At 38.1% G+C, this 15,632-nt stretch overlaps 1 protein-coding gene across 1 annotated transcript; it reads left to right on the top strand.

Moving 5' to 3' along the window:
* Positions 1 to 11,083: 11,083 nt before the first annotated feature.
* On the top strand, positions 11,084 to 14,576 carry LOC111840954 (homeobox protein engrailed-1a-like). Its single transcript, XM_023806329.2, has 2 exons — positions 11,084 to 11,864; positions 13,782 to 14,576. Exons 1-2 carry the CDS (start codon positions 11,363 to 11,365, stop codon positions 14,099 to 14,101), a joined length of 822 nt encoding a protein of 273 aa, XP_023662097.1. The 5' UTR covers positions 11,084 to 11,362; the 3' UTR covers positions 14,102 to 14,576.
* Positions 14,577 to 15,632: the final 1,056 nt, after the last annotated feature.

The following is a 15,632-nucleotide window of genomic DNA, read 5'->3' on the forward strand; positions in this document are numbered from 1 at the left end:
GCTGGTAAACACAGGGAATCCACACGTGGTTAATGAGGGGGTGTGACGTAGGCACAGAAGGCCAGGAAGGACACATGGGAGGCACAAAGGAACTAAAAGAGGACATAGGTACAGAGGGACACAGAAGGGACACAGGGGGCACAAAGGGACCAACCAGAGACGAAGGCACAGAGGGATGGGGAGAAAACGCGGGGGGTACAAAGGGACTAGAGGGCACTGAGGGACGAGAGGGAAACAGAGGGGGCACAGAGGGAAGCAAAGGCATGGAGGGATGAGGAGCAAACATGGAGGGCACGAAGGAACTAGAGGGGAATGACGGTGAGACAGGACGGGGAGTGAACACAGGGGCCAAGGGAGCTAAGGGCAAGGGGCAACAGGGAGTTGAAGGGACCCACAGTGGGCATAAGGCGGGGGCCACTGGAGACGCAGGTGACCGCGAGACCAGAACTGGGACTGACAGGGACACCGAGGGTGGCAAGGAAGCAGGTAAAGGGGCTGGTGGAGAAGGCAAGGAGGGAGCCGAAGGGGACTGTGGCGGAGGGGAGAGGGGAGCCACAGCAAGTGGGGGCGCAGCCTCAGCCAGCCCAGGTGCAAGTGACTGCAGGTTCCAGCAGCGCGTCGGCTGCCGGGACTGGAGCCAATGGGCGCGGTTCATCAGCCGCCAGGACAGGGACCTTCCTGGGCGGCGCGTCGACCGCCGGGACTGGAGCCAATGGCCGCAGTCAGGGTGTCCGCGGGGTTTTAAAAAGTATTAAAAGGTAGTAAATCACATAAGCAAAAATTAAAGCCATTAAAAAGTATTAAAAGGTATTACACGCAAATTTACGAAGTATTAAATTTTAGATTTTTTTTTAACTACAAATTGTCCATTTGTGTTTTAAAGTTTATCTGCTAAATTTCTCGCAAATTATTTTAAATGTGGATTAGCTCATTCCTTCATTCATAGATGATCTGTGATGCTGACGTCATATTCGGTGGTCGAGCGACGTCTTAAACAGTTTGCGCGCTGAAGTACATGTTGGCTGCTTACACTCAGAAAAGCTAAGTTATAGTCATCATGGGTAAGTGCAAATTTGCACGTAAGTGGTTAGAGGACCCAGCGTTTAAGGACTATGGAAGTAAATTAATGACAAATGTCGTTGATGAAAAAAAACACGTTGAATTACACTTATCGAATAAAAACGCATTGCATTAATGACGCTTTGAATTTTTGGGGACTGTAATTTAATATGTGCATACATTTAAACATTGAACATTTCAACTGAAAACATTTCAATCGTAATTTCATTGCTTAAATATTCAATTCAAAAATATTCGGCTTCCAAAATTCAGTTCCAAAAGATACGTATTTTAAAGTGTATGTTTATAATTCAACCACATGAATTCAGTTAATTTAATTTCGCCTCAAAATAAATTTCAAAAGAACAAATTCAGTTGAAAATATTCCATGTGTTTTATTCGCATCTTTATTATTCAAGCAGTAACATTCAGTGTTTCAAATTCAACAATTTCAGTGGTTTAAAATACGATCCGAAATTCAACCTCCAGGGGACCTCCAGGGGATCAAAAGTGGTGTGTATGAAGGCATGCCTATAAACCACCTCACTACGCCACCTGCGATGGTGGTTCAACACCATGATGCGCTGAATTGCTGCCATTGCTCTACAGCCCTCACCTCTTCACACAGCATTTATAATGACCAGGGAATCACACACTTAATTGGAGTTGATTGAAAGGCAGTCGTCATTGGTGGGTATATCTGTGCAGATTGAATCGTTAGTAGCAGCAGTGATTTTTTAATTAAGGAGCAGACTGTTTCACTTAGGCATGCATTTCATAATAGCTGGTGATATGGTACACCTTGGTCAAATACCTGATCATGTTGTAGAACTATGACTGATCATTTTGGAAGAAAAGGTATGACATGAAGGATGGATGTTCAAGGAATAGCAACTGTCAGTCCCTCAACATTGTATTTATATTAATGCAGCAGCATTCCCATCTTCTCCCAAGCTTATTGCTTCTTCTGTTTGAAACTATATGAAAGTGTATGATACGTAGGCCTAGATGTTTTGCCCATATTTGTGATCCAGTGTCAAGGTGGTGGGGTGGAGTCAAATACAGTGGACTCACTGTCAAGTCATTCAAGGAATGTCAGCATTGCTGCATCAAAGCCACACTACACTAGACAGTAACCAACAGGAAGGGAAAAAAAATTATTACAAACTCCAACAGCACAGCTGGCACTGATGAAAGGCTTGGTAGCATGCTCAGGCCACAGACCAGCAGAATGCATAGTCTGTGTGGCTAGTTGGAACGCAGGTGTGTTTCCATCCTTCACATGACCATATACCATCACAATACATTTGCAGATGATACCAATAATACTTGACTATACTAAATGCTACAAACAGTGATACATTCTTGCATGCTGTCTCTGTAATGGATACAGATGTACAAATGCATTCATCACTTGGTACACCACTATGCAACACTACTTCACCAGAGCCCCGTTGGCCAGACTGCATCTGTTTCCACCTCCCACGACAAGGCCGAGGGGTTGGTCTTTGGGAGGCATGGAGGCCTGATACCCAGGCCTATTTACAAGAAAAACAAAAAAATGAGGTGAAGGGATGGGGGTCTTGGCAGGCATGATCACTCAGTGTCTGTTAAAGGAAAATAGAAGCAGTCATTGGGTTAACCAGCACATTGTGTAATGCTAATAAATCATTATATGAACTTACTGTCAGAGGTTGGGAGGTGCAATGTGAAGCTGGGTCTGCTGACCTGTTGGGCCAGTAAGGCCAATTTCTCCCTCCGGTAGGCCATCACATCCTGATGGTGTCTCTCCTTCTGTTCCCTCAGGGCTGCCAGTTCCTCCCTGATATCCCTCAGAATGGATTTTTTTCTCACTCTCAGACCTGAGGAGCTCTTCACAGCACCGGCAGCGAATATTTCTGCGCCGGCGGGTGTGCAGGGGTTGCCGTGGTGAGGCAGCAGAATGGATGGGGGTGGGTGAGCTCCCTGGCTGAGAGGATTCAGGAGACTCAGGGGAAACTGCAGCCCTAAGGGAGTGATGGCCACACCGGAGGGGGCCTGATATGGAGGGGCCTGGCGGAGGCAAGGCAGATGTGGAGGGGCCCGGCGTGGAATAAGCCTGAGGACTGCACTGCAGGGGGCCAGATGGTGCTGGGCCATGAGGAGGTGACCGAGGGGTAGAAAGCATAGATGTCTGGGAGGTGTGTAGACCACAGACATCTATGCCTCCTGGGACTCCCTCAAGTGCCTCTGGCCCTAGAATGGCCAAGACTCGCTCCTCCCCAGGAGTGAGAGGAGGTAGACTGATGCTCCCACCACCAGTCCTCTCCTGCTCCCTCCTGAGCCCTGCAGCCTTCCTCTTGGTCACACTGGCGTAGTCCCTCCACTTCCACCTCACATTCGCCATTGTACGTCTCCAGCCACGGCCCACAGAATTTATGATTTATAATAAGAATAGCATGATGTTTGGATATTACACGCGCCTGTCTATTCCAGCCAGGCATTAACATTCTGTGAGCGACAACGTTGGCCAGGAATTTATAAGTGTTTGTAGTGTAAGTGAAACACAATGAACTGCAATCAACGTAATTACAGATGAAGTGTTTTTCACAAAATGCAGTGTCATAGCTAAAAGTTCTTCTGTTTATAACTCCAAGAAGCGTCGGATTATTTTGGCGCGATTACTATTCTTCATATTATTGGTGTTATGTGACTGACACAATAAATTGATGACATATATATATATATAAATATATGTGTGTGTGTGTCAGATTATTATAGATTTTTCACAGTTTGCGAGTTTTTGTATGCGACCGGCTGTGAAAGTAGTTTGTTAGTTGTTGCGCACGACTCGCCGTGAGTCTGACAAATCAGCGCTGGAACCATTGTAGTTCGAACTACGGAAGTCCCAACTAACTAACGTGGTTCGAACTACTGTGGTACAACGGTTTTGGGAAACAGTCGTACTTTGAATGTTGCTTAGTTTGAACTACCATAGTACGATGCATCATTAATGCTAACTTCCGTCCTTGTTTGGGAAACGCACCCCAGAGCAGGCAATGATAGGTAGGAAGTATGTGCTGCAGGCTCCTGCCATCTAGTGGTATTTTGTGAATTAAATGGAACCTGTCTATTATTTAAAAAAAAAAAAAAAAAACTACACAGCCAAAACAGGGCAGCTTCTTATAAATCACTTTGAAGAAAAATTATATATATGAATCTTTTGTTGTCAGCAGGTCGGGGTGGTGCGGTGGTAAAAGCACAGCAGCTCCTAGCCAAGGACATATGAAGTGAAATAGGTGCTGCATGTGATGTATATGCATTCCTGGAGCCCCTCTCATATCAGGCACCTTACACATGCTCTGATTTACTTCTGGCCCTCCACCATCAGGTTTGTTAGTATATACCTTCATGTTACAGGCATAGCTGTGTGTGGCATCACATACTGCCCAGATTTTATGTTATATTTTCATGGTTTACATGGCATGTATTGTTTGAAAGGATAGAGACTTCTGAAAAGAACCAGGCACTTATCTGTAGTCATTTCCTTGCCTGGATTGTAAATGAATGGCAAGACACGTCTAACTTCAGGAAATTGGTCTTGCTGAGAACAGTCAAGTCAGGTGTCCCAGTTTTCAAGGTGAATGAGAGAATATCATAGGCCTCTACTAATATAAGTACACAACAAAATTGCCTGAGCAGACTTGGCATGCCTATAGCCAGAAATAACCATAGTGGTAAGTTCCCCTCAGTATATTTCGCCAACCAGGGGATAAGATTCAAACATTTTATTATATTTTTTTTTTGGAGGGGGGGGGGGGGGTAGGGCGTTCAAAAACATAATTTTGCATGCTAGTTGCTGGGGTGGCTTCATTTCCTGATTTGTATGCACCACACAGATTTAACAGACCCAATTTTGCTCCTAAATCTACCCACACCATCTCGTGCCAGTTAACAGTGTACACAGTTTTCAGTATTTGGAGACCTACTTCCAATAGCCTTTGGTAAACACATTTCATAGCTGGACTTTATATCTTCAACACAGGACACCATGTACCTTGTTGTTCATCTTGATAAAATTCTCAGCTCATTGCTCTGCATTTTCTCTCAGTAGGGGATGAAGACCACAACACATTCCCATTCTTTGACTGGAATATACCATCTACATCAGCGGGATGCTCTTATCATCAGCTGATTCTTTCTCCTCAGAGACATGATCAAATATGTGATCTTGTACTATTTGCAAATACTGTGTTCTTTGTGCTGCTACAAAAAATATCTATGTAGTACTAAAATATGTTGCAGCAGTATGTATTGCCTATGGTCACCCCATGTGACTGGGAACATTACAGATGCACAAAATCAGGAGAACCCTCCTAAAATTCAAGTATATTAATTATACTAATGCATTAATGACATATTTAAGTAATAATGTGCTATTGAAAATGCCAAAATCTACCCTTTAAAAATGACCCTATAGCATTTTTAAATGGTTAGGTGACAACCATAAGAGAGACATATTTTAAGGCATCTGTTGCAGTCAACTTTGCTATAAAGCAATTTGCTGTTGGGGATTACTACCTGTCATACTATAGTCTTTGCTGAGGTCTTTTACTGGAGGCTGGCAAGACCTTAGCTAGGAAGACCAGCATGTGTTCAGCATCTTTTATGCTTGAAGTTAATGTGGAGTCAGTGCATTTCTTAGTCATTCTCAACCAATACTAAAGGTTTCTAGATCTGACTAAGACTGTCAGTTGTAAACAACAAAGCCGTGATGGAATGGACAACAGAGTGCACAACAATGTCAACACATTCAGAGATTTTAGTTTGAATAATCTAAACCTAAATAATTAGGATCAACAGGTCAGGTTAAACCTAAACAAAGAAGAAAAACAATTGCTAGAAAATACCACACATCATGCAAAAATGCACAATATATAAATAGAAATGGGTGTAAATAGTCCAAGACAGTATTTTCCAATATGTTTTGCACATTAAAGAAAAATGTTATTTTATAGTAGTTGACAGCTTTTAAAATCAGACCAATCAGAACTTCTCAGCAGTCATAGAGGCATATTGACATATTGTTTCTTGGTTTCATTTATTGTTATCATTTTTTTCCTACGCCTTAAATAAAGAAAACCTGAAATCGTAAACCCATTGCACGCACGTGTACATATGGTATTTTTGATTGACTCGCCTTTTAAAAGCATAAGAAACAATTCATCCTATTAGCGACGGTGCGCTGTAAAAAAACAAACGATTCGTTAATAATTAAAGGTTGTCCGTTGTACTAAAGCGAATGACCACAAGATGTCTCTTGAACCTCACAAAGCAGTGCCTAGATCGGTCACAGTGACGGGTCAGAATAGATTGAGAAACAATATAGATACCTGCGATGGGTTGGCACCCCATCCTGGGTTGTTCCCTGCCTTGCGCCCGTAGCCTACAATGTAGGCTCCGGACCCCCCGCAACCCTTAATAGGACAAGCAGTTTCAGGAAATGGATGGGTGGATGGATGGATGGATGGATGGGTGGATGGACGGGCGTTTCTAGCTATTGAAAAAAATTATGGAAGTCAAGTTTTTTTTTGAAGGAAGACTGGCATCGGGGGTAAAATATTCGAGGCTTGGCTTAAAATTCTCAGGCCTATAGCCGCAAGTGATCGGACTTAGCGATGAATGGCTGGATGGACGGACGAACATATATTGATAAGCACTGTTGCGACACTAAAATGGGAGGAGTGTTTTAAGTGAATTTATTTTACTTAAAACATATTTACAATTCTTTAACTGGGCAAACTGACTTTAAAATTGTTTTACTGGATTATCCGTTTAAACAATTAAAATTAATGGACACGTGACAATACAATCTAATAATTCTTTCATCATAATTTTATGAATCAAACCACGTTCACTTCAGCGTGAAACAAAGTTATGTTCTTATTTTAATGTTCGATATTATATGAATAATATTGCTTAATAATGATGATATTTCTTGATTTTGGAATCAAACCAAATGCTACTTAAGTAATACATGCACATATATTAAATTTTGAATCAGAATCAAAATTCACTTTAAAACATAAATAAAGCAAAAAAAAAGTACAGAAAAAATTGTAGAATAAAAAAGTTGTACAATTTACTATGAATAAATATAAACTTAAATGGAAAGGAAATATAGGCTACTGAATATTGCAATAGAAAAATATATGATGGCAAGTAAAATAGACAGATGAAACAAAAATGGATGTAGAGTTAGTGAGGGAGGTATGGGTCAATTTAGGTAAAATTGCAGCCCTGATAAGGTAAGTATTGTTAAAATGGGACACCTGCCAAGATGGAACAGTTAAACTTAACAGTTAATATATGTATTTAGTAATACTTTATTTTCTCCTCTATAGTGTTCAAGGGGCATTAATGGTATCAAGTTGGGATTCAAGACATTGAGATGATTCTGTAAATCTTTCTAGAAAGCAAATTTTCAGTGTCCCATTTTAGCAAAACTCACCCAATTAAAATTATGTTTTACTGAAGACACTTATGATAATAATCTAATGGTAATGGTACCAACAACAAAAGTAATTAACATAATAAGAATAGCAACGTGCTTCATAAATGCGCTGCTTTGTCTGCCTATTTGATTTGCACTGATTATCTGATTTGCACTGTTGTTATTCTGTATAATGTTATTCTGCTACGAAAGACTTAAGGTAAAATGTGGACACGAGACTTGTTCTTGGCAGGTCTCATTTGACTTGGTTAGGCTACTTTGCTATTTTAATTAAACGGTTTAAATTGTCAAACGTCAAAACACTGACATAAAGCCTTCGCTTTGCTTAAGATTAACATTTTGCCGCTAAGAATACCATGGGGTGGTGCATTGGTCTATCGAGTAACAGGTGATGATATCCCCTGCACGTGCTGTCTACGCTGTTAACCTTTGTTGATTCGAAAAAATCCTACAAGTAACCTGTAGGCAAATGTATTACACGCTGAGAAGATCACGACTTTATTTCTGATCAAATGAGTTGAATCCACCGAATGGATTAAACTACGAATTAACAAATTAACAAAATCTAAGCATATTATTCTGTCAACATTCCAGAAAACAAAATTTTTGTAAAGTTGCACGGAACGTAAATATAAGGATGGTATAAGTTATGTAGCCTATTCAATTAAGTGTTTTGTTTTAAAATCAAATGCATATACGTCCGTATATATGGTCAATTCTCAGTTAAAAATTAGCCGTTATGTTTGCTATATGCAGTGTTAATATTTAGAGATTTCTTAAAATTTACAAATAGTTTATTTTTGCATAATAATGAAGAAAACCTTATAATATCGTTGAGAGTCGGGACAGTTCCGTGAGTCGCCGCTGGAAAGCAGCATAATGCTAGTATCATACAATTTTATAAAACAAATGACCTTTCAGATATGCAAAAATTGTCTTAATTTCGAAATACAATACGATCGATATGCGTACAACACGAGTTTGTATGCATGTTTACTCGCAAACAAAAATCGTTTAGCTTCAGGAAAATGATAATTTGTAGAATAATTTAAAGAAGAAACATATATCAAAGCCCGTTTGGTTTCAAATACATGAATGAGTCTTGCTGTTTAACAAAAATAAATGAAATTATAGCCTAAATGTCAATAATGCCATACCAGCAGATTATGTTTGTTCATTGTGTTTCATATAAAAGGCAATACATTACACCTCTTAAAAAAGGCAGGTGCTGGAAATTCAGGTAAATGTTAACAATAAATAATAGGGAATTATTTATAGATCCCAGTTCATCATCAGTACTGAAAGATAGATTAGTTGCCTTAAGTAAGAAGCTGAATTGTAGTAATCTGTGGTTTTCTGTTCAAACAAACAAATGAAGTTAAATGAATACAGTGAAAGGACTGTCAGGTATACAAACGGACTAGGCTTCACACATCACCCTCGTTCTATAGTCGTTGGGAAAGAGTATAATAATGAGACCTCATGTCTCAGAAACCACCCCCTCTGTTCTACCAGTACCAATGAAAGCCTCCGTATGAAAACACATAATAGGCCTATCTTTCCTGCGAGGTTCTGTTCTTATCTTAGCATTCAGTGAAATTAATTAAGCAAAAACAGAGAGGAACGAATGGGAAAAAATCGGTTTCGATTAGCGGCATGACATACGATCAACACAACAATGAAACATACCACATAACAATGAGCACACGCAAAGGGTATAACTTTCTAGGAAAATCTGGTTGTAGTACGTATGGGCGATTTAGCAACCGGACTATGGGCAACTGGATGACACCTGCAAGACACGGGGAGGACATGCAAAATGAGCGGGATTCTAATCCCCAGCCTTAGAGGTGTAAGGCAACAGTGCTATCTGCTGATCCACCGTACCGCCCTGTATGGCCTTCATTATGTTCTTTTTATAATAAATGGTTCCTGTAGGCCTTCTGTATTAAACAACGTAGACAAAAGAAAAAATTGTACAAAGGGGAACCTACGCTACATTTTGCTATTGCCTGGATTTGAATTGTGTATTTTTTCACTTCGACAAATTTTTAAATATTGATTTAAAATCGACTATGCGAATCTACTGGTTACATTCATTTTAAAGTATTCCCATGCATTTACAGTGGGTGAAAATTATATTTAGACAGAGTACATTTGTCGTCGCATTACTGTAAGAAAACCATATTTATATGAAAGATAAAATGAATTACAAACATATAAGTAAATCCTCTAAAAGGTGTCTTCGAAAACCATGTTACTATACTCATTTAATCAGCAGCTCGGAAATAATGTCGCGGTCATCTCAGCGCGTAGTACAGCCCTGCTTACTTTGATTAAACGTCTTGCCAAAGAATCGCAACGACGCTTTTTAAGTTTTATTCACTCTACTGTGATGAACGCCAAGTTGATCAGGCGGAATGAAGAGTAATTCAAACCTATAAATTATGTCTTGCAGGCTGTATCAAGGTATCTCTTGCAAGCAAGAGAAGAGAATAATACCCATTTACCGCCTGAAATCACTATGTATTAAAGTGGCGATTAGATATTGGCACTGTTCTAATTAAAATGAAGTCAAACTGAGATATGCTTACACAGTAAACACACAGCATGAATTGTATGTATTATATATTTGAAACGGTTCTTTCGCAAATAATAAAATAAAATGTAGGACCCGATCTTTTGTCGGATATTGCTTAGGTTAATTTGCACGTTTTCATATTAATAAAATAATCTAAGTGCAGTGCAAACAAATCCTACTGTCGGCAAAGAGAATGATGAACTGATTGACAATAGAGACAAATGTAAACAAAAGAAATGCATGTAATTAATTTATATTTCATAAACCCAGAACATATAATTAATATTACCAGCAACATTATTGCAGGACTTTTAATCACTACATGTTAATGAAATCTACTAAAAAGTGAAACTGCCCGTTAGTGAAATAATACTGGCAACACTACCACTACAAAATATTATTTATCACCACGTAGGCCAACAATTTATTAAAATAACATCAAAACCAAAACAACTTTGAAGTGCATAACCGAACCTGTCCGTACCAAACGGACACTGTGTAAATAAAACGTAAAATAATTTAATTCAATTCAAATGTCAGTTATCCCTCGAAATAATCATACGTACCTGCAGAAATAGCAAATCATACGGCAGGAGAGTGTGTGTGTGTGTATATATATATATATATATATATATATATATATATATATATATATATATATATATATATATATATGCACGTCAACGCCAAAATTCTTCCCTCCGTAAGCCTTTTCAAGGTTCTATTCACCAATTCACATTAGTCAATTACCTATCGGATGAAGTTCAGCTTTCAGATTCTCTCCAGTCTTCTAGACACCCATCCATTCTTTGTTGTGGAGAGTTGTAAAATCCGATTGGGCAGCATCATTCATGTCAGAAAGAATTGCGGTTTTTTATTGGTTGATTTCACGTGTATAGGGTTTCACGTGCTTCCGGTTCTTGCGAAAAAAAAGTGTTTGAGAAGCAGAGAGATTTTTAGGAGAGTTTGCAAAGATCGAACTGTCATAGATTCGAGAAAGGCTGGGAGTTACAAACAGTACGCTATGTGTTGTCAGTCTTGTCAAACGAGCAGATTATGACATTTGTGACACCACCCCCGCAACATGCCGACAATTAAGTAAACAAAATATTTTATGCAAAGGCGATTATAAGACCTAACACACAGCTTTTCCTTTTTAATTGGATACAAATATCAACTACCAAGCGGAACAGTGGAGTGAAGACGCTCCAGCTAAATTGGTTCCAGTTATGGAAGAGCAAAAGGATCAGAACAGCCGAGATTCGAGCGAACGGGAGAGCATTTCCCTGTCACCGAATTTACCATCTCCGCTCATACTCCCTCAGCAAGTGGCACAGCAAGCCCAGAGAAGTACAAATTTCTTTATTGATAACATTCTGCGGCCAGATTTCGGTTGCAAGAAAGAGGTTAGTAACAGTGAACGGGCGCAAACGTCGACTAGAGAAAACATCAACGCTTTGATAATAAGGCCATCGCATCCAAACACACTATGCCAGGATTCAAACTGTAGCAGTGACAGCACTTCGTCGTCTTCGTCCTTGCAGTTATTCAAACATAGTTCAAAACAAGGGGAAGGAAATGGATCTAATACGACAAAGTATGGAGAGAACACCAAGTCGATAATGGTTGTGAACACGACTAATGGAGGAACCGCTGCCACGAAAGAATCTCAACCTATGTTATGGCCTGCTTGGGTTTATTGCACAAGATATTCAGACAGACCATCATCTGGTAAGGCAGTAGTTTCTTAAAAATACGGTTTTTAGTAGGTGAGCACTAAATTTTGAATTCGTCATAGAGCAAGCTATATTAAGTGCATTTTCTGTTTACATGTCTCTAGTCCGCGGGTTGCCATTTATCTATCTATCTATCTATCTATCTATCTATCTATCTATCTATCTATCTATCTATCTATCCTTACAGCATAAATTTATATTAATATTGCAAAATTAAAAATTTAAATTGTGTATACCCCTCGACGATCTGGTATATTTTTCTACAAAAATAGGCCTATCAATAAAAATAAACAACCCCACAGTGCTTCGCAACATATGCTTCGCAATTTGCAAGCAACAGTAAAAAGTAAAAGCAAAATGGTAAAAATTTCTCATGATATACTGTGGTTTTCCTAACATGATTTTGTGTTTTGAATTATTATTGACCTGATGATTCAGATAAAATTAAAATCAACAAAAAGAACATACAGCGTAATAGATTAAACTCAATCGCAATGTGACAGTACAGATGGTATTTTGTATAGACGCAAACTATGCCACTTAGCTTTGTCAGGTATAATAACAGCTGGAAGTAGTTCGTTTTGTAAGTTTTGATTAAAATGAGACACAGTGATTACGCTATTTTTGGGTTTTATCTATGCGCTGTATTCTTATCAATTTTTTGTAGACGGCATTTGTGAAATTAATTTGCAGGATGTTTCCAAGGATGTCAGTAACTTGACAACGCGGCTTCTTGAAAAGTCAGAGAAAAAATATACCGCTTGATTAACTGGTCTGGAGATATATACCTGGACTTGCGTTTACTATATTATTATTATTATTATTATTATTATTATTATTATTATTTACAAACAGAATATTTTGTATTTTTCTCCAAATAACACTCTCCATATAATACTGGTATTTGTAAAGATTGACTATTTATAAAATTCTGGTATAGGGACCTGCACGTTTATTGAAATTTAAAAGGAACTATAAAAACAAATGAAGTCGCCTGCCGGTCGCAACAAGCTTATCAGTATATTGTGGTTCTCCGTAACTTCGATGTAGTTTCTGCATGTACAGTCATAATAAGGACTAAAATACAAAACGTAGAGCATTTAATATTGATGGAGGGAAATACCTGCACTAAGTGCTTAACGCACGTAATTGTTCATATTTGTTTCTCTTGTGGGCTTCATGGTGCATTAGCCTTGAAAATGTAGCATATATTAAAAGACTTTAAGAAATTTAGAATTAAGTCTGATAAGGTCTTTGCAGTAAACGTGGGAATTAATGAACAAATTAACCAAATTATGTTTAATTGGTACATGAAAACTGTATAGGAATAACAGCAGCAAGAATACATATCAAGTACTCGTTTTGCATTAATGCGAAATACGCAAAGCTTCGTTCGAATACAGTATAATAGTTTTGGACATGAAAACAGATTTTAAAAGGTTTAGTACCAGCGTGCTGTCGCAATGACTTCCTCTCTACTGCGCTTCTCAGAGAAATTCTGCTGCAAAATACTGAATATCCCTGCCCAACATTTAATGAAGACTGAAATTATATCAAAAACAGTAGGTAGGCCTATGTTGTTTAGGCTAGCGTTATCTTTATTAAGGGTAGTTATTTAGCAGTCCTGAAATTGAATTCCGCAGTTGTGCAGCTGCTTATTTGCTAATAAAACAGTAATGACAAAAAACATGAGATTTAACCGGTAGGATTTCAATGAACATTCAACTGTCGAAGTACAATTGTATATAAGACTCCATAATAATAAGCGAAACACAAATGACTGCGATTTTTATCAGGATGGTATCGTATCACGGATTAGTTGAGTTCAAGTTCTGGCCAGAAAAACGTGGAGTGTGTATCAACAGGGCTTGCTAATATTTATGTATCCGTTTTATTATTGTTTCTACACTAGGCCCAAGGACACGAAAATTGAAAAAGAAGAAAAATGAAAAAGAAGACAAGCGACCCAGAACAGCATTTACAGCCGAACAGCTGCAAAGACTTAAATCTGAGTTTCAGGCCAATCGCTACATCACGGAGCAAAGGAGACAGTCACTGGCCCAGGAACTGAACCTTAACGAGTCACAAATCAAAATTTGGTTTCAGAATAAGCGAGCGAAAATTAAGAAAGCCACCGGTTATAAGAACGGTCTAGCTCTTCAACTGATGGCACAGGGACTATATAACCATTCCACTACCACCGTTCAGGAAGACAATGCTGACAGCGAATGAACCTCCTCCATTTTCTGTCGAAGTCACACACACACACGCACACATACACACACACACACACACACACACACATATATATATATGGAGAAAAGATATGGTGCTATAAACTGTATAAATCAAGACCATTTATATATATATATATATATATATATATATATATGTACACAAACACGCCGCAGACATATATATGAACGAAACACTAAGACGTTGTATATATTCAATTTCAGGTAAGGGGTGTCTGGATGGATGCCTCCTTGCAAAGGTTTTTTCTTTAAATCATGGTTTGATTTACGATATTGTTGGTTATTGTTTCCGTAAGTGTCTGACCAATACGATTTTTGTGATTTCTGTCTCTTCGACTTTCATTTAAATTCAGAATTCTACAAAATGCGTCTTTGAACCGTCGCTTCAAGCCAAAGATTTTAATATGTTTAGAAACGATGTAGTCTGAAATAAAAGTGTTGAATGGGCTTTCTATTAATCTCTTGCCTTTGGTTGTAATACCATTTTGACGTTCATTATTCATTACTTATAACAAAAATTACCTGATATTTAATATCTACTCACGTATATCATAATTTGAGAAAGTAAGACTTAATTGTTTTTCGATATAGAAGTTCAAATATATAACTTTTAATGTTTTAATGTGAAACACGCCACGAAACAGTATTGACCTCTCAGATAGGCCTATCAATCTTCCACATTGGTTTTGAATATGTTTACCATTATCTGTAATGAATGTAGGATAAAAGATGACTACATAAAATGTAACGTTTTGTTTTTTACGGAGAAGGTTGATTATTGAGAAATCCAGATACAGAGTCCATTCAACGTGTTATAGGAACCATGAACGTTTTCTACACTCTATAGGTTTCTAAATGTTTATTTTAGCTACATTTTGTCCCGCACGGTTGATTTCTATCAAATGATCGTTGCGTGTGGATAGAGTAAATGCAATGCAATTTTCGACAAATGTTACTTTACATCTCTGAGATATTAATAGTCTTTTGATGGTTAATTCTATAACAGTTTTGAAAATGCTATATATGTAAAGTGACGTTTACAAACTTTTAAATGCAACATTTTATTGTGATACTTGAAATACTAAATGAAAACTATACTTCAAATATTTTATAATTTTTACGTTTAGTACAAAAAAAACGTTACGATTAAGCAAAGTAATTAATGACCATATACCACATACTGGTTTATAGTCTAATTAATGTATATCCACCATATCAGTTTATTCCTTCAATTAACGATACTTTTCATCGTGTTTTGTGTTATCCTGCGTCAAAAGAAAATTTATTTTCTTATTCCTTCTTCAGTCTAACCGTTTAAAAAATAGCCTACCGTTGATGTCTACGAAATCACCACATGCTTGCGGTGGTTTAAGCGATGTACAAAATGTTTTACTGCTGTATTTATTGTATGAGAGTAGAAAAATTATTTTATAATTGTTAATTTATTTCATAAAATTAGATATAGTTTTACATTTCTTGGATGGCATTACAACTGGTAGCTGTTATTA

The sequence above is a fragment of the Paramormyrops kingsleyae genome, chromosome 1, assembly GCF_048594095.1.
Source record: "Paramormyrops kingsleyae isolate MSU_618 chromosome 1, PKINGS_0.4, whole genome shotgun sequence".
Classification (NCBI taxonomy): domain Eukaryota; kingdom Metazoa; phylum Chordata; class Actinopteri; order Osteoglossiformes; family Mormyridae; genus Paramormyrops; species Paramormyrops kingsleyae.